Below are 20,490 nucleotides of genomic sequence, written 5' to 3'. Positions count from 1 at the left end.
CCTCTGTAACTTGATCTGTGGTATTCTGGATGGCTGTGCTCATATCCTCCTACACTCTGGGGCCACTGGCTCCCAAGTAGCACCCTGTTGCTTTCAGTCTATTGGCCTGGAGCGAGCAGCTTTACCAAACCAACTAAACTGCCACTCTTGCTGCCTTTAGGGACCTCCCTGTAGGTCGAGTGCGTTCGTACGTAGCAGAGCTTGTTAGATCAGCCGCGTCGCGAAAGGAGACAATGATAGAAGACAGGGGGTAGCACTTCAAAACGTTCTGGATTTGTTTGTGATCGCAGAACTGCGGAGACTCTCTGCGGTAGGAAATAACTTCAGTTCTTTTGTGTGAAGACTGCATTTTGTAGTGAAAATGTAAAGTAGTAGACGACCATGACCAACTCGGAAACAGGTGCAGGAAGGGCCACATGATGAAGCAGTAAAACACTGAGTCAATCTATCAACATTATAGCTCTCCCCAGCTCTTTGTTTGGTCACCTTTTGGGATTTAATAATACGGGCTGAAGGAGACATTAAAAGTCAATGGTTGGACATGAAATTAAAAAAAGAGCCAGCATAAAACAGACCAAGGACATGTCTGCTATCTTTCTTTTTTAGGCCCACAGCTTATAATATTTGTCTTTGGGTTTTACTGAGCAGTCATTGAAATGATCAAATACGGAACTCCCCCATCAGCAAAGACATTGATTGAAATGTGACTGTTCTTTTGTGTGTTGTCCTGTTTGTTGAATGGTTTCTCATGTAACATGTCTGTGTGTTTCCACAGGTGTGATCATTGTCTCAGAGCCTGTGTGTGTGTGTACACTGTGGGGTAGCAAAAGTAGGATGAGCTGCCCCAGAGTCGTCACAGTCTGCAGGGACTGACACACAACGCTACAAACACGGCAGGTAACGACCTCACTCCACAAACTGTGCACGAGTAGTGAATGCAGCTGTTTAAAAGCATTTTGTTTTGTTATATGGCTAGAACGGTATTTGTACAACAGTTTGGAGTTTTTCATGTATCAGGAGAGCTTTGCTTGTGTTTTTGTTTGATACAGATATACTTGTGTCGGTGTTTAAGTTTTACGATTGTTTACAGAACAGCTAATACAGAAAATGATGGAAGTGCATTGCGTTCACATTGGAAAATACAATTCTGGTCTATTTTTCTAACAAGATAATGATCTTGGAATTATGAGTTACAAAATGCTAGTGTTTCACGGCACAACATCTAATCCTGACAAATGAGAGTATGGTTTGTGTCCGACCTGCAAAGATGCACAGTTGCATGCTCAAAATCAACAAACTCATAACAACATCATCTATGTGACCTAAAGGCACGAGCATCTTCCCAATGTTTCAAACCCAAACCAAGAGTGGGTGACCCAAACACTCTGGAAACGGTGGTCCAAATCAGAGCTTGTGTTGGGATTTTGAGTTTCCGGTGTCTTATTCATTCAGAAAAAACAGAACAGATATCTCTTTTCTTCTGTGAATGCTTCCATAGAAAAAAAAAAACGAAAAAAAAAAACACTGCTTGGATGGATTTTAAAGTTGGTGTCATCGCACAGTTCATTTTTGTCTGATACGCAAACAGACTGAGCCTTCTACTCTGCCTTCATTTCACCTTCATTTCTGCACATTTTCTTAAATCTTACGGATATTCACCGAAGGTTGCATGCAATACCACTGACAAGCGTAGGGGCAGTGTTGAGCAGGGAAAATGTTTCAAATTTTTTAGCAAAGTTTGTGCAAGTTGGTCAGAAACGGTAGATTCTGCCTTAAAGGACGTGTGGGAGTATATGGATAGTGACGGCTAAATAAATAATAAATAAAAAGTTAACATATATAAGGTAACATAGATTGTTTTGGTTTAGAATGCCACGTATAAGAAATTATCCAAGTATTAAAATTTTTGACGTTTTCAAGAAGCACAGAAATTGTGATTTGTCAGATTGCATTAGAACTTAACCCGAGCTTCTCACCTAGATCAATACAGCAGGTGAAAAACTGCTTCCATCAAATATCATACATAACATAAAGTGGTTTGTTGCACGATGTAGAGCTTACGAAATGTCAATCATCAATCATCAATTAGCTTTACTGCTGCTCAGTCAGAGGGATAACATCAGTGACAGCGTAAAGCTACTGCCTTTCAAAAGGAAGTGACATCATTACTGACACCTCGGTGAGCTGTAATGCTGCCTGCACTTGACTCTTTCTGAATAGTTGTGTGCAGCTGGAGAACATATAAATGAGAATTCATTTTGAAGGCAGTTTTTGCTTTCAGTCATGATTTTAAAATGTCAATTACTTTGATACCTTTTAATACAATGTTCTCCCATTCTCTGCCACAAGAGCAAGAGAGAACATTTTCTTAATTGCACAAATGTAAACATTTTGGTTCCCAAGCATTGTCAGTATATTTGTTCAATTTAGACAGTTTGATGGAGTTTGTTTGCAATATTTGATAATTAAAAAAAAGGAACCCTATAGGACTTCTAGCTTTGTTGCCGTTATATTAAACATGTTTTCATGTTGTTTGATTTTTACTTGTATCAAATCTAAGTATTGTGACAAGCCTGAGTGTCTGATGGATTTATCTGCGTCACTGTTTGTGTGTGTCAGAGATTGATAGCTGTTTCAAATTATGGTACCTAATTGACCAAATGATTGGTTCAGTGTATAAAGGATTATGCCCGCTAGCTGCAGAGGCAACAGCATCAATCACTGCAGACTCTGTCTTTTCTGAGGTCACTGCAGCCTTTATGGCCTCCCCATGAGTCACCAACAGATGGGGGTAATGATGAACTCTAATTAGTTGCTAACGTTCTTTCCAACCTTAGAGACCTGTGGTGAAAAAATACTTTGCTAGCACTTTGAATTCCTCTGGTTCATTCCCTTGTGTTCTTCTCGTAGTCGCAGTTGCCTCGGCTGTGTGGCATTCTGTCTAACCTGTAGCTAGGGAAGGCTGGATACTGGTCAGAATAAGCCAGACTCACTTTAGTATGAAACAGCTTGGCAGCCAGTTGAAAGGGAGGGCAGAGGCGTCAGTGTGGCCCTCAGAAACATCAGCAGTCTCTTATCTGCTCACATTTCAGGGTATATATAGCTGCCTGTAAGACCATGCCGAAACCCAGCACAGCTCAGAGACCTCCTAATAGCCTCCGTGTTGGTTTCTAACATAATTCCATGAGAGAACAGCACTATGTCAACTGGTGTTTGTTTGCACTGCTGCAGCTGCCTAGGGTTTATATTGTGACGAAGTTAGTAATATTAGGTGTTATTGAGAAGGCCAAATTGAGTTTTATCAAACTGAGTTCTCATTATTCTAAAAATCTGTTTGTTTTGGTTTTATTTACTCCGCGTTTAAGGGTTAAACCCCCCAGATTCTGGACAAACAGAATTGTTCCTGCTGCTTCATCGGCAGCGTATGCATGTATATGATTAGGTTTAGTTATTTCTGATGGTCTCTTCACACAGCAGCCTCGACCTTCAGGGTGTGAATGTGTAGGTGTGACCTGTGGTGTAAAAGTGCTTCAAGTTGTCAGAAGAAGTCTATTTGCCATTTACCGGTACATACACAGCCATTCATACACACGAATAAAGCCTTTATTTCCCTCACAAGTCTGCACCGACTGTCATTCGACTTTGTTCTCGGATATGTCCCGCCCCTTTTACCATATTGGGAATGTTACAGTCAGTCAGAGGACAGCTTGTACTTGCAACAACGAGCCAATGGGCATGGATCAGTGTCATCATTGCCTTGTGATGTCACAAACCCATTTTCAACAAGGGGGGGGGGCCAAGGAGCCGAGTGTTTCATGTGGCTATTGCTACAGCTAACAGGAGGAGGTAGTAGAAGCCGCGTGTCCGCAGACTTTGAATTTTTGTAAATAGATGTGCCTAAACATGCACAAGACACCTGTAAAAGCACAGGAAAGAGCATATGAAGCCAGTACAGCAGAATATGGGACCTTTAACTTTGATTCCAGCTGCAGTAGGCAACTTTCCTTAGTAAAAAGAAAAAACTCTTCAAAGCCACTGTTACTCTCAAGCCCAGCACTAAAGAACAGTCACAAAGAGTTGGAAATTGGAGCATGTGTCTGCTGAAGAGCCAGTTAGTAGACACATGCTGAAAAAAGTGAGTCAAAATGTAAATTCATTGTGATTTTAGTCACAGTACTCTCTTGAAGCTGTCATTGACTCAGCTGAGAATGAACTACCTGATAGCTATACATCACACACTCACAGACTCACCGACACTAAAAGTGAACAGAGAGCTTCAATGCTGATGTCACATTCATGCAGTGTGACTTGGGGGCAAGGCGGCCGAGCGTCCTGCGTCATCACACTCTCTCTCTGCACTAAAGCTTGGCTCTACTCTCTAACAGGCTGAGAGGGGAGGCCTGAGAGGACAGACTGTACCGTAAGAGATCTGATTCATTGGACAGAAAAACATTTCAGCAAGCTCAAAGAACCAATCAACAAGATATTGTGCAATGTTTTTGCAGCTCTATGAGTAGTCCAAATATGTTCCTTGATGGGCATGCATGTTTTTTGTTTTCTTCACACGAGGGGTAAAACAATTAGTCGATGTTGTTGACATCAGTTAGTGACGGTATTACTTCACGACAAATTTAATTGGCAATGATTTCTTTGAGTCATCGCACCTGTTTTTCTCGCTCTGAGGGGCTGAGAAGTGAACCATCTCGCATCTTGACTCTCTTTGCTGAGAGTTACGTATTCAAAACAGCAACCTTAAAGTCACAGGTAAACAAAACCTTATGACCATCAGGTTAGTATGCAGTTCAATACTAACGCAGTCGGCAGTTGTTAGCATGTGGTTTCTGCGAGCTGCAACCTCTGGTGTTGGAAAATAAAGCTTCACCAGCTCCAGATCTCAGCCAGTTGTTGTTTTGACTGAAAGTTAAATTGTGAAAGCATCCAGCATGGTAACAAGCATCAACAGACTTCCAATGCCGTCTGCAGTTACAAGTGATCGACTTCCCTCACTTAGGCTTCGTTCTTTAATATTTACTGTGTAGGGGTTACTGACAGCTAAAGATCTGGACTTAAAGTGTACAAATAGACATGAGCTATTCTGGCTAAAGTCTTTTTTCCCCCCAGACTGTAAACATGTTTATTTCTGTTGTTAGAAATTAACATTTTAATACAGGTCTGTATGAGGCTTCTTTCACTTTTCAGCCTTAAGTTGACAATTAAAGAGCTGCAATTATTTTGCACTACTTATTGGTTTCATTTGCAACACAGGGGGTTATCATCTGATTTAACCCCCCTCAAAAAATAAATAAATTAATATAAATAAATAAATAAATTATGTGGCTGTTGACGCCCCCTGTCTGTCTCAGTCTGTTGCATTACATATCAAGAACCTCTTTCAGGAACGTTGTGATTACACTAAATGATGTTTAAATTATTTCTACTGTGTCAGTTATACTGTAGCATTGGCTCAGTGTTTACCGAGGCCTTGGACATATTTAATGATTGGCCAGTAGAATTACCTCATTTATTGGTAGGTGAGAAAAAATAGCTTAATTACACACCCTTGTAGTAAAATGTCTTTTCACATCTCAGCACTTTCACTTTCTTGTCCCCTCTGACATCTCATATTCCCTTCTATTATTCATTCTATTATTTCCAGCAGCACTGTGATTTGACAGAGATTTTCCTGCAGCTGTTTTAAGAAGGGAAAGAATCCAGAGCATTAAATGCAGCCACTAGTCTCCAGCTCTGTAGTAAGTGTAAATTAGCTGTGGATTACAACATGCTGCCACTGCTTTTAAGTCCTCTGTGCATCGGTAGCTATGGTAACTACTGTTTAGCACAACCTCAGGGGAGGTTGAAAATGCAGAGTAGCTGGACTCTGTGTGTGTGGCACAATATTGTGCTTGTGCGTGTGTTGTTGTTTCCATGGAGACATCTCCTCTCAGAAGTGAAATGCATAGTTTGCTATCATCTTATCAATCCTGGGTGTCCATGCTGTGTGATGTGACTCCCACGGGTGTGTCCAGTTTGTTTTCACTTCACTCTCTGCAGCTCGTCTCACTCAGCTGCCCTGCGTCTGAGGCTCTGGGAGAACAGAGAGTTTGAGTTTAACCCAGGCCGAGGATTTGGAAGACATACAGGCAAATCATAAGATACAGTGCTACAGAAAGGAGCTATGTTCTACTCCAGGCACCACGGATCACTCAGGGTCCTCAGTATAAAAGCTCTCACATGTCTTAATCCTTGTGTTTTCACAGTGTGAGCTCAGGCTGAAGTCTTGTAAGTCTGACTCAGCATGTATGACTTATCTCTACTTGAAACATATGAGGCAGCAAATAAGCTGCTGAAATTACCTGAAAAATCTGCACAACTCTCATTGATGAGGACAGGTGTTTTTGGTTGGGATTTAAGAACAGTTTTTCATATTTTTCGACAAATCCCAAATTAAATCCAACCATGAACAGCACAAAGTAATAAAATCTATTAAAATAGTCTCTGCCTAAGCTTTCAAATGATTTTTGTGTAACCTTGTGTCACCTTATCTAAGGTTTCATTAGCATTTTTTAAAGGTTGGACCAGTACAGCTGGCTCTAACCATTCAAACACTGCTGCATAGTCACCTCTATGGCTCCTACATTCGTCTAGGCAAGCAGGATTTCGTATCCACTTCCTATAGTGTTCTGATTATGTTTTGGTGTCTTCAGCTGTTTAGCGTGCCACCATTGAAATGGTTTTTGTCTTTTCTGTTTTCACATCACGTCTACACTCGCTCTGAAACATTATTCATATCATTCTGCACCTCAGAATCTTTATTTGCTTCTGTCATGTCTGTGCACCTCTCATCTTCAGCTACTGACGTCAACTAAGGGCAAAAGTTGATGGATATAAGGTTTCTTTATTAGCACATACAAAGGTAAATGTATTATGTAGACGGGAAACACATTACAGCAATACGAATGTACAGTTTAAGGGATGGCTGGACAAAATATATTACAAACCAATAAAATCATTCAATTAAACATTAATTCAATCAACTCACAATGACTTGCTTTGAAAGACATCCACTTACAAGTGAAACACCCTCTACTGGTTTTTGTATTGTTAACTTTAATTGTCAACATTTGTTTTGATGCAAAATTGTAGCATGAGGTATCCGTACTCATAGAAATGATCCTCTAAACATTACCAGATCATATGGCTCTTACAGATGGCCAGTTGCGCCACTGTTGTGCCCCACGTGTAATGTGTACCGCGTGTTGCAGAATGGCGGGGGAGGTTGATCTGCCTCAGGAGGCAGTGCCAGGAGGACTAAAGGGAGGGAGACTGTGGGAATGTAAAATGCCAGAGTCGGCAAGGCGAAACAGCGCTGTGTGTGTGTGTGTGTGTGTGTGTGTGTGTGTGTTGGCACGTCTGATTGCGTTAGTATTTGAAGTTCCATTTTGCTAATGCATTGTTTTAACAGCTCATTTTTGACAGCCACACAGGCTGATGGCGGCAATAATGATGGTGGAAGTTCATTACTGCGATATTGCAGAACAGCAGTCTGGGCTATAGGAGTACTTGGAGCAAACCTCCTAATCTATGGGCATGTGTTAGCTGCTGACTTAAAACCCTTTAACTGCTTCTTACTGCTCCGAGCTCGGCTGGCTAAGCAGTACTCCACTGAATGACCACAGCTGCCTGGCCTGACTCGACTCCACTATGTGCTTTGGCCACCAGTGTGTGTTGGCCTGTCTCCAGTCTGCCTACTCCAGATCCATATGCTGAATTATTGATAGAGCAGCAGTCACAGTGAGAGAGAGAGGCAGAGGGAGAAAGCGATAGAGACCCTGAAGGAGGGGAAATTACACTAAAGAGAAGAAGATGCACTCTGACAAAGGGCAGGGTGCCGAGAAGGAGGAGAGAGAGAGAGATGGCAAGGGAGCGAAACGAGAGGAAGCAAGAGAGAGAGAGAGAGAGGGACAGATTAAAGAAATAGGAGCCTCACAAAGTGAACTCAACACGCATCAGCAACACCAGATACGTTTTTATTATTCAGACGCTGCTGTGTATGTGAACAAGAGCCTTAGACCACCTCAGGAGCACACCATGCTGCTGCCTGCAGGCTTTACCTCTGACGCGCTGCAGGACTCATAGCTGTGGGAAAAGTAAAGAAACAGGGTAGGGGTGAGATAGGGTTAAATATATATGAGTGTATCAAAATAGTCCTTTTAAAAACACATTGTATCTTGATTTGAAAATAAATAGTTTTAAGGTTGGTTGAAACAGACTCAAATTAAATATGATGCGTTTTTATGACTTACAAATGAGTCAGTAAAAACACAAGTCAGGAATAAGATTATTTCTTGATAGTCATGCTTCACTGCCTGATCCTGCTGCCACAGGGTCCAACAAAGTAGTTCACAGCTTCCACAGTAAAGATCCACAGTGAGTTATACATTTGACATTTAAACAACAGCAGGAGGACATTATTCACAATCTTCTATTTTGGCCCTTCAGCCAGCCACCACTAGCCAGGGCTGTAGATGTAGCTCTGGTTCATGAGCCTGCTCTCCCCCACTTCACTGCCAAGATGTAAACAAGCACAGTTGGTGGATAGCATCTTGTAGAAGCAGCACGGTTTGCCAGTATTTATAATAGAAAAATGTTCTCTTGTCATTTTACTCAACAATAAAACATGAATGTCCCCACGTCACATACTGCAGTCTCTCCTCGCCATTCACCATGTAAAAGTAATGCACACTGTTGTGTTACTGATCAGTGAACTTAGAGAAGAAGGGTTTCCTTATCCCAGCGCATGGACTCACAGGCACACACAAACACAAACAACGCCAGTCTATGGGAGTAATGCAACACATGGAAGCTAGTTGTACACAAAATAGAAAGAGCACAATAGCACATAAAAGGCTGTAGATGCCATACCGAACAGTTTAATATGATATTGAGAATTTTTGCCTCCCTAGTAGCCTTGTTTTTAATGCTTGTAGCAGAATAAATGTAGACGTTTGTGGTTAACTTGCAGAAAGGACTGAAGGCTGGCGGTGATGGTTACTGAAAGCTACACGCTTCAAATCAAGTCACGTTGTTTTCTTTAGTAGTATTTTGGATTTTGTTTTCAGTGGATGAGATAGATTTTTGGTAGTTTTACATATTTTTCTTAGCTCCCGGGAGGAACTTTTAGTTTGATTGATTTTGGCGCCCCCTTTGGTCTCATATCTTTGGTGATCCTGTTCGGTTTGTGCAGAAGTGGAAGTGTTTTCTCACCAAAAACTGTCATCCTGCTTTGTTTTAACAGTTTATAAAGATATAAACAAAGGCTCTCCTTCATCTTTGGTTCATCATATTTTGATACACATATCCTGCAGCAGGTAGTCAAAAGCATGATACGAGTAAATGGATAATTTAAGTGGGATTTATTGGGTAAAAAGCACATATTTTTAAATGAAACCTGGACTGCAGAGAAAGAGATGGCTTCTCTGCCAGAGTGTCTTTTATACCACTGGAAGTTTTCTGAGTGGGAATTAATGATTGAGTTCTGCACTTTGGGGCTTTAAAGTTTAAAAAAGTTCCATTATGTTGGTGTGCTAATGCAGTGGACACATTTCACATTAAGGCACACTTACTGCTGCATTTGGTACTCGACTGAAAAATGATGTTCACTCTGTTCGATTATCTAAATCATGAATGATGCTGTAAGTTCATTTTAAAGCCAAATGGAAGTGAAGAAAACCCCCCCACTGAACAAAACGAAACATTACAGCATGCTTTGAAAGTGGATTTCAGTAATGTCAAGGAAATGAGATTAACTGTGTTAAAAGCTGACAAAAAGCTGTTTCTGTCTTTGAAAAAACGGGACAATGTGTAGCAGTGTTGATTGTTTGCAGTCAGCGGTGTGTGGGCTCTCAGCCTGCCCTTCAATCTGTTAATATTCATAAGATTTAAAGATATTAAAGTGTTGAAAAACATGTATTTTAACATTTTCAAAATGTTCAATAGATTCAGTTTAGATTTTTAAAACCACGTTTTTCAAACCATTGAATCTCGGGTTTCTTTAATGCTCGGTAATATCAAAAAGTATCAATGCTTTTAAAAAACATAAGCTCATCAGTCATATTTTTACCTAAATGAGAGGCATGACAGGATGAGAGAGAGCACTGTCTAATTTGCACAGATACATCGGCAACCTTTTGGTGCAGAAATGTTGCTTACGTATTTGTTCCATTGAGACCGCGTGCAAGAGTTTGCATTGCAATTTCTGTTCATTAAAACCAAGAAATAACCAAACATTTGTACCAAGGACTTCTATTTTTCTTGAACACATGCTGGTTTTCCAATTTTATGGAGTTAACATTATTATTTTTTCATTTCAACATTAACTTCCTATGTCTTTTGTTGTTTTTTTTTTCTTTGTGTAGTGAGGAAGTCAGACCTTCCTCACAAAATGAGTTGTGTACTCCTGTACAGCGTAGCATATCTTCTTCTCGTCAGTGAGGCTAATTCTTGAATCATGTTGTTTCTTAATAACGACATTCTTGCTGAACAGAGTGCAGATAAATGATGTCCTCACTGCTGCCCACATTGTTGCTGTACTGTATTGATCTGATAGTTGCTGATGAACTAATACTTGTGTCTCTTTGCCCCTGCTGCAGTCGATGCAGTCTTCCAGAGGCTCTCCCTCCGTGTGGCTGAGAAACCAACAGCAGCATGTCCCGCATCTCCTCCACCGCCAAGCGCTACGCTGGCCCCTCCTACACCAGCCACTACAGCTCCTACAGCTCCCTGAGCCCGGGCCTTAGCTCCTACAGCGAGCGGGACAGGGTGTCCTCCTACAAGTCCCCCACCTCCTCTTCCTCCATCTCTTCCTCAGGTTATTCCTCCTCCAGCTACCAGAGCAGCTCTGCCGTCCGCAGCCGCAACTACAGCACCTCCACAGACCTCGATCCTGACCGAGGGCGCACCATCCCGCGCACAGACATCCTTGGAAGCAGCAACAGCAGCAGCAGCGTCAGTGGCAGACGGAGCAAGAGCCTCAGCAGGACCCCCATCAAGAGTTACAGTGGGTCAGGGCTGAGCGGGGGATCGACCTACACTAGTCCCAGTTCCTACTCTTCGTCCTCAGCCCATATCAGCTACCCCTACTCTCCACCGGTGGCCTCGAGTATCTCGCTAACCCGACGAAAATCTGTATCCCAGAGTGACTTGAGCAGAGACTTGGCTTCTCTGGGCCTCAGCGACAACTCCAACTCCTGCTCCTCCTCTTCCTCCACCCCGTCCTCTTCCACCAGCGCCCTGCGAAGCTACCGCAGTCGAGCCACCAATGTGGCCAACTCTTACAGCTCCAGCTCCCGTCCTGGCTATTCAGGCCTGTTGAGGAGCTCTACTCAGGAGGCCCTCTCGCGAAGCTCCACCCAGGAGGCCTTTAGCAGCAGCAGCAGCAGCAGAGCGTACGGCTCTTCGACATGGGAGCCGAGCAGTAACAGGCGGTCCGAATCCCCCACCAGGGACTCCATGGTAAGAGAGCATCCTCTGTTCTTGCTCTTCTCTTGTCTGAGCTGGCTGCTTTTATTGGGCATGCAGGGATCAATATGCAGGGCTAAGAAAGGCTGAGTAGCTGCAGTCTGCAACCCACAGGCACACTGGTTCATCTCTTTGGAATCACATTCATGGCAGAGCTCCACAATGCTTTGTGGCTTTATGAGCATCCAGTTTTACCAGAGGGGGGCACTGTTGTTCAAAACAATTTGATGCCCTCAAATACCTGATTTCAAAATCACACAGATGTTTAAAACCCTCGAGCATCCCCTTAAAATTGATTGGTAGGATATGTCACTAAATATTGCTCAATTAAAATGTGTGATTAAGAAATCAACCACATGGAAACTAGAGGTGGTTATTCAGGTAGCTCCATGGTGACATGTGACAAATGAGCCCTTAGCACAGATATTTGACTCCTGACCAATTAGCACACTTGCACGTCTCAAAAGATGGCCACAATGTGCCAAACTATGCAGGCCAGCAGCTTCAACTCTGAGCACAGTATCAGTGACCCAAGTTCCCTGAATACAGGTCAGAAAGCCAATCTGACCCAGTTCCCGTCAGGATTAGTCGCCATGACTGCTTACATGAAAGGAAGAGAGTGAAGGAGGAGGCGTAAAGAGAGAGAGAGAGAGAGAGAGAGAGAGAGAGAGAGAGAGAGAGAGAGAGTCAGGAAGGATTTGTAGGGAATCTTCCAGCACATTTCATTGAGTAACAAGAAGAAGAAAATAACATTGGATCAAACTGAGTCCTCGGGATGTGGACTTAATGATGATGTCATAAATCAGGATTATAGCAGAAGAGGAGAGAAATGCATGTGGTGCTGCAATGATGGTTGGGCTCATCAGTCGAACTAAATTTACTTGTTTGTGTTTTAACAAAGCTAAATGTGTAATGCATCCGTGGAAACATCCATACATGGATGTTTGCTGTACAGTAACATGTCGTGTGATAATAACCAGCCAAAGCAGCCTCTTTGAGATCAAAACAGATATCAATACTGTTTGAGTTCTACTTGCTTCATATTAAAGTTTGGTTAACAACACTCCATGCTACTGCAGCCATGTGACACTGTGTACTGGGCTACGACAGCTTCAGTGGCGTGTAAATGTGTATGAATGGATTAGTTATAATAGTGATGGACTCTTTACAGAGAAGCCTCTGCCTTCAGTGTGTGCTGAGTTGAGTTCTTTCAGTTTGGAAAACTACTAACATTCATTTTTACCTTTTCTTTTATTGATTCATTGATGTGTTTTAAATAACACATAACAGTAAAATATAAAAAATTAATCTTTACTATTTCAACTTTGAGAAAGGAGTAGGACAACGTTGTGGCCCAGTTTCAGTAGAAGTTTGTTTCATCATGAGCCTGGGTTTGCCCAAGATCTCTGCCTCTTAAAAGGACGCTTTTTTCTTGCCACTGTAACTTTTGCTCAATGTTGCTAAAGTGCTCATGATGGATTAGGCTGGGTCTTTGTAATAAAGCAATAAGTAAGGTATTTTACCTGCTTTTTGTAAAGTGCCTCAAGGTAACACTTAGATGAAGTCGGACTATACAAATAAACATTGTTTACACTGCTTATACTCCTTCTCATCAACTACTCACATTTTAATCTTCCTCTAATCTTCATTATCTATCTGTAGAATGAGTCTAGAATGTGAAAGAAGGGAGTTTCAATAATATGATGCATGCTGTACTATACAGCTGTTTTCTCTCTTATCAGTCAGCTGCTGTTTGTCAGCTCATACAAGTTTCCATTCAGAATCAGATTAGTGACCTCACACAACCTAAAACATGACAGAAAATCCTGCACTTCTGTTGAGTCATAAGCCTCGTACTAAAACTACAAGCATGCAGCTCATTAATGCAAACCCTGTACACCTGTACACCTTGTTGGGACTTCGTTTGAACAAAGCTGTCCTACATTTTGCTGGAGCTTGTTCATACTGTGTTAATGACAGACATATGAAGTAGTTGTTTAAGAGCACTTACTTTTTTTGTATGTGACATCTGAAAGTACAAATAAAGCCGTTGTGGATATTTCAAGAGGAAATCACAGTATATATCATTTTCAACATAATGATAACAACAATAAATTAGCCTTATATAGCACTTTTCAAAAACAAAACAAAAATGACTAAAACATTATAACGAAGAAGTAATGGAAGGAAAGAAGGAAGGAGGATGAGTGTTTGTTTATTTTTTTTTTTTATTTTTTTTTTGGGGGGGGGGGGACCTGAGAGACCGAACTTAAACTTTAGTTAAACTGGGAAATAAGTCACTAAGCTAATGTCCATCTATGACTGTATATAGATCAGTAACTGAAACATGTTCCTGCAGTGGAATGGGCATGACTGAACATGAACAATGTGATGTAACCAACACAGACTGAGAAACACATGGCTCAAACTGGATGTCACAAGTTGAGCTTTTGGAGCTGTTAATTAACCCAGGCGTCTGTTCTGGGAAACCTGTAGTCACCCTCATGCTCCCGATCTGCACTGACGGAGAGTTAAGAGAAGAGAGCAGCCACAGCTTTGACTCTCATACCGTGGGTAGAGTTCAAAATGTCAGGAGTGAAATGAGAATTCAGCATCACATCTTCAAAGAGGTTTTTCATTTCACTTACTAACAAACAAACACTCGACATTGTGCAGATTTGGGACTTAACTAATAACAGAGATAAATAATGAAGATGTTGTAATAAATAATATGACTAAAAGTAAATCGAAGAGGCACACTGGGTTGCATAAGATATATAGACAGATAAAGAAATAAACATGGTATTTCCCCCCATATATGAAATTCTCGTACTCAAACAGTTAAAAGAAAGCTTGATTGGCACATTTGTGTACAATTGAATTGTTTATAACTGCAGTATAGCTATAATGTAGTGAGTGACAAGCAAGTTCGTATAGACTGCTTTTTAAATTCACACATTTCACGTCTGTTTATGGTATTGATACATTTTGGTACCCTGTGTATTAATATGATAAAGATTTATTTTTATTGTATTTAAAAACGAGAAATAAACAAACATATTTGTAACAGTTGTAACATTTTGGTAATGAGGAAACTGTGAGTCATTGTACGGCCCTATATTATGGCATTAGCCACCTACATAATATTAGTGTTTATGAAACAAGAAAGCATTTAGAAATAACATCCATAGAAATGTTGCTGCTTCGTTCTTCATTTTGTTGTTGTTTGGGTGGGTTTTTTCTGTTTCTTATCCATCTGGCCCAGTTTGATCACTTTTTATCTTCCAGTTCTCTTCTGAAAGAGCCTCCTTTTCTCCTCTGAGAGTTTTAGCAAACAGAGCTGCAGTTACATTGTTGATCAAGTGGTCAAATAAGACAGGCATTCTTTATATACAGTGATATTATCACTATTTCAATACCAGCATGTTCAATGTGACCTAGATGTTTTCTTTGTATTGTTGCCAATTTCATAATATCCATGGAATACAGTCTTACTGCATGACTCTAGATTAACTTGGTTTATACTTTCCTAAGAGACTAATTGCTCCTTTAAATCCAGACTTGTTGACAAGCCTAAAAGAACAGAAATGAACATTGAGCAGCATTTATTTAAAGTTGTCTGCAGGTAAATGGTGTAATTTGTTTGCTGTGTATCTAATGTCAGCAGTGCTCAAACTAGCAGCCCTCTGTCTGTTGTAGTTTGTTCACTGTTCCCTTTGTTTACATCCCAGTAGAGTGAGGAGAGCAGGTCCCCTAACCACAGCTACAGCTCTTCTGTGGGTACAGTACTATTATTTGGGGTCATTACATACATTATGAGAGAGGAAAAATATTTTTCTCCTAATAATATGACAACTTGTTACATTTTAGGCAAAAAGTTACTTAATTTTAGGCTCAGCATTTTGTTACATTATTCACCAGTTGTTACATTTATACAGTTATTACAACAGAATGACACTGCTGCATCTCAATCATTACATTTATAGTACAGGGTAGTGCGCTAAATATACCCAGATGGCCCACCACGGTATTGTCTATGTGTGGGAATCACTGGCATTTTACTTACAACTGAAAAAGACATTGATAATACTTTTAACCCACTAGTGTTTCTGATGCAGACTGGCGAGGGGGATGATGTTTAACCGCTTTGTTGACTTAACTTATGCATCCCTTAAAATAATTTAGCGCCAGTTCTCCTGCTGTTGTGAAATATTATATGACTGTATTTGGTTAGATGTTTGACATATACGTACTTCACTTGAGTTTTCCATTTTTCGAAAAGCTAATGACATTCACCTGCCTGTATTTTATTTAAAATATCTTCATTTTACTAAGCATGTCAATCGAGCAAGTTAAGATGGTTTAGCTTACGGTGTTTTTAGTGAGTCTTAACAATACGGACATTACACTTCAGTGGCAATTTAGCTTATCAATAAGTTAGCTTGCACTTGATGTTTTTTAGTATTTCACAAACTGGGTCACCTACAATGCAGAGCTGTTCTTGACCAACCAAGCTGAAAAGATAGCAACAGTTTATTTCAACCTGGCTTCATTTTCTTTTCTCCCCTCATTGTTTTCATCAGTTATGAAACATTAAACTCAACGAAATGTTTGCAGAGGTCTCAGGGTTGCTTCAAAAAGTCAAACAGTGCAATCATAGAATCAATGCTATTTTTGTGCACATACAATCACAAAGTGTGTTGTTATCGTCTGGTGTTAGCTAACAAAACAAAGGTACTTCTGGAGGTGTTCATGTTGCTTTTCCGACTTGCAACTGGAGCACGCTCAACTCAGGTGTGACCTCATTCCCATGAATGAAAGGCAGCATTAGATATACAGTACGAGTTCTCTTAAAAACATATTGTCATCTCATCTTTCCACCAAAAACAGAAAGTATCCGAAGAGGTATTGTTAATGTCTCAGATCAGAAAGTTCTACCACTAAAGCTGATCAAAGTGAACTTTTGGCTTGTGTACGGCCCGGCTGGTTGGATGTCTAAAAGTACAAGCTTCAGACTTGTACAAATAAATTTGTCATCACAAGTTGTTGTTCAGGTGAGGTGCAGTGTTTCCTCAGCTGTTTGTACTGACTCCTCTCACTTGTGTGTTTAGATTTTTTCTTTGTTCATTCCAAATGTAGGCCAGCACTTGAGTATTTCAGCCGTGACAGTTTGATTGGGTTTTGTGTGTCAGTGTGTTGCATATCAAGGTCGCTGCTTCAACACAACACTAAAGCTCCTGTCAAAAGATGAAATACTGCACCTATTCTATCAACATTAAGATCTCCACCTTCATCAAAATAATGTGAAACGGGGAATTTCTACATTTTCATCCAGGATCTATTTTGTATTTAACTACATTAAATGAATACACTTGACAGAAAAAGTGTAATTGTCCTGATATACCACTTCAGCAGACTGACAGAGCGTATAGATCAGGGGTGTCAAACTCCAGTCCTGGAGGGCCGGCTACCTCAGACTGTTAGATGTCGCCCTGCTCCAACGCAGCTGAATCCAATGAGCGACTTGTTATCAGGCTTCTGCAGAGCTTGATGACAACACATTGATTTAAAGCAGGTGTGTTGGAACAGGGAGACATCTAAAAGCTATAGATGTACTGTATTCCCTCTTATGGCTTAATGGTTAGATCCCTTGTTCCTTCTGTCCAAAAGTCATGTTTGTGTTAAGCATGTTCACGTACTTGGCTATGTGCTATGGGTGTTACTGGAGGATACATCAAGGTCACCCCAGAGAGCTCAAGCTGTATATAACTACCAGCTTTTTAATATTTAGATGAGATTTAGTCAATACAAAAAAAGATTTCCTTTGCCTCTCCAAGGTTGATGTGTTGCCTGTTTTTTTAAGTTAGGTTGATGTAGTGATTATACGATCAGTCTCTACGTCTGTGACGGACAGAGGTAGAAAAACAGGGAGGAGGACCCAATTGCAGGTAAAAAGACAAAGAATATTTCTTAAACAAAAGGCAAAAACAAAAAGTTACTTAAAAAATAAATAAAGAGAATCCAAAACCAAATAAATCCAAGGACAGACTAACTGCAATGAACTGACAATGAGGGTAACAAACATAGAGACTAAATAGACATGGGGTAATCAGACACAGGTGAGACTAATGACACAGATGAGACTAATCAGGGTAATCAAACAGGCGGGAAACACACAAGTGACAAAGAACACAAGACCAGAACACTGAGGACAACAACAAACACAACCTAAACAAGATATTACAAAATAAAACAGGAAACACTCACACTAGACTAAGAAACACTAAACCCAACACAAAAGTAAAACAGGAAACAACATCACAGACAACATAGAAGGACACAAGGGGCCTTTTCAAACCAACCCCTACACACTCCCCCTCCGTGACGGAGTGCACTCCGACAGAAGTCACACTCGCAGCTGAATGAAGTCCCCTCCATCCAGGTGTAGGGTAGAAATACAGCAGCAGGCATTGGGACAAACTTCACTCTCTCAGGTGGAAACAGGAAGTGTGTGTTACCATGGTTACTCAGCTGCATTCTGGGGGAACGGCTTATTATTAATGTACGTAATACATTCTGTAAAAGTCTTTATGTAGATTATTTTTCTCTAATGAAAATTAGCGTAGACTTATAGCAAAACGATCAGATGGAGCCCACATTTTATTGTAATTTATAATTTAATGTTAATTTATTATAATATCAAAGAATAGGTTGGCTTAAATGAAAGCACAGACAAGGAGACTATAAATGAACATCACAGCTGCAAGACGTTTATTTTTTTGTTGTAGCCGAAATTAAGTTTTACAAAGAAATCAAAAGTAGAACAATGATAAATAAATAACAGTGACAAGTTGTCTGCAACATAATTTAATATTCTTTAGTTTTTGCAACAGTCCCTTTAAATATGAAACTCAGTCAAATAAACACGTCAACAGAAGGAAGAAAAGAAGAGGAGGCTTTTATTTGAACCTTTAAAACAATAAACAGGTGAAGTTGTTCACGTGTGTATGATCATATTAAATGTCCATCTTAGTTGGAGCAGTGTTTTGGTTTGTTCAAACACTTACACACGGAACTTACCTTTGTACAGGTCACTCCTTCCGTGACTACCGGACGCAATAGGCGTTACACGTGATCATCAAGTGGGCATCGGTGCAGACTCGCTGGCGGAGGGTTTTATGGCCCATTACCACTCCCCGCTAAGTGGTTTGAGACGGACTTAATATGGCGGACCCTCCGCGCGGACGCGCAAACGGAGGGGTAGTGGGTAGGGCTAGGGTGTAGTGGACGGTTTGAAAAAGACCCAAGGATACAAAGTAACACAGGAAACACTGAAGACAGAACTAAGAAACACTAAACACCAAACTAGGAAACACTAACACACTAGGGAAAAATGAGAACTAAAACACTAAAACAAGACAGGAAATCAGAACTAAATCATGACCTTGTTTACCTTGACACAAGTCTAAAATCAGACCTGCATCTTTGGAGTGTACGGAGCTTCTGGGACGCTCCGGAGACAGACCGTGGCGTGTGCACTCAGCTCTGGAGTGTGGCACAAACTGATCCTGTGGGGTCTGTGGGTTGGGGTGAGAGTCACATGCTAACTCATGATTCCTATATGCTATACATGGCCCAAGAGAATTATAACGTCATGACATTCTACAATAGCTAATATATTGGAAAAAAATCATTATTGATACATCAGGATGTCTGATTAATTCCCTCGGGAACAACTGTTGAAAACATGAAAATAATGTCAAAGTAGCTTGTCCTGGCATTCAGCTTAAGACCTGAATTATACCCTCTAAGAGAGACTTCAGAAGTCCCGCCCCTTCTTGAGTTTGATAGGTAGGTGAGGGTGAAGTGTCATTAACGAGCGTGGAAGCGTTCCAGAAGTTGAACTGATGCTGACGGGGTTTTTGCACTCAGGACGTTGAGCGCTGAAAATGCAGAACTGCATTGATTCTGCCAGCACACAAAAAAACCCAGCCTTACAGTGGACACAGGCCCGAATCTGTTCATTCACTGTAATATTTTACCTCTTATCAGTCATGCTCTATCTCCCACATTGTCCCATTGTCTTTTTCTTCTTTAGCTTCTGACTTCTGATATCATTTTCCTCATTCATGACATAGGAGTCTATGAGGAGTCATGCAGAGTCATTCCATAGAGCATGCTAATAGTTCACTAACCTCGTACAAACCTCACATCCAGTTTTGCATTGGCTGTACAGAAGACTTCATTCTGTTCTGGAGCATGACACTGAAGGTATCACTCTGTTCTCGACCTCTCCCACACACCGCCCTGAGCTCTCCTGCATACTGCTGTACGGTTGAGATGACTTATAGGCATTTAGTATCGGTGCTGAAAAAGATTACTGTGTACCTTGCAGAACTATCAGTACAGATCAGGTCTGCTATTAACAACAATGAATTACCCTCCAAGGCAATTATGTTGTAACTTGGTTTTATGTAAACTTCTGAGTGGAGAGTTTTCAGTCTATTCTGGTTAATTTAGTGTAGCTGACTGCTGCTCAGCTTCTTGCTCTTCTGCTGAGATCTTAAAACAAACTATGTATCTTTTCCCCCTTCTCTCACGTTGTAGTTTTCCAAATCAAGGATTTACACACACACACACACACACACACACACACACACACACACACACACGCACACACACACACACACACACACATAAGGAATGTACTCCCTGATGTTTGTTGTGCACACATGCTTGAGCCTGCCATGGGTCATAAGACCTGGGGAGTGGGGACATGTTGCACTTCTTCCCCTTGACACACACAAGCTAAAAATCATTTTAGCTTCAATCATCTCGGATAACTTAGCTTTATTTACAAAACTGAGGTGATACATGAAATGGCAATTATATCACCCAAATGACAAGATATGTTAATTTTAGTGTTAAATGTGAAAAGATAGAACAGTAGCAAAAAACTGACATTTTAACATT

The 20,490-nt window shown here is 40.8% G+C and overlaps 1 protein-coding gene across 3 annotated transcripts in view; it reads left to right on the top strand.

Moving 5' to 3' along the window:
• Positions 1–20,490, top strand: part of usp2a (ubiquitin specific peptidase 2a) — a 42,374-nt gene that overhangs the window by 2,590 nt on the left and 19,294 nt on the right. For 2 of the 3 annotated variants that reach the window (XM_079353926.1, XM_079353928.1), the window contains exons 2-3: positions 776–897; positions 10,650–11,511. In XM_079353926.1, the coding sequence (XP_079210052.1) occupies positions 10,705–11,511 (807 nt within the window). In that variant the 5' untranslated portion in view covers positions 776–897; positions 10,650–10,704. Of the gene's footprint in view, positions 1–155; positions 311–775; positions 898–10,649; positions 11,512–20,490 lie in introns of those variants that run through there. The other variant, XM_079353927.1, reaches the window with a different exon arrangement.

This window comes from Symphodus melops (genome assembly GCF_947650265.1).
Source record: "Symphodus melops genome assembly, chromosome: 10".
NCBI lineage: Eukaryota > Metazoa > Chordata > Actinopteri > Labriformes > Labridae > Symphodus > Symphodus melops.
Note: the sequence above shows the minus strand (reverse complement) of the source record. Positions and strands in the feature narration are given on the sequence as shown.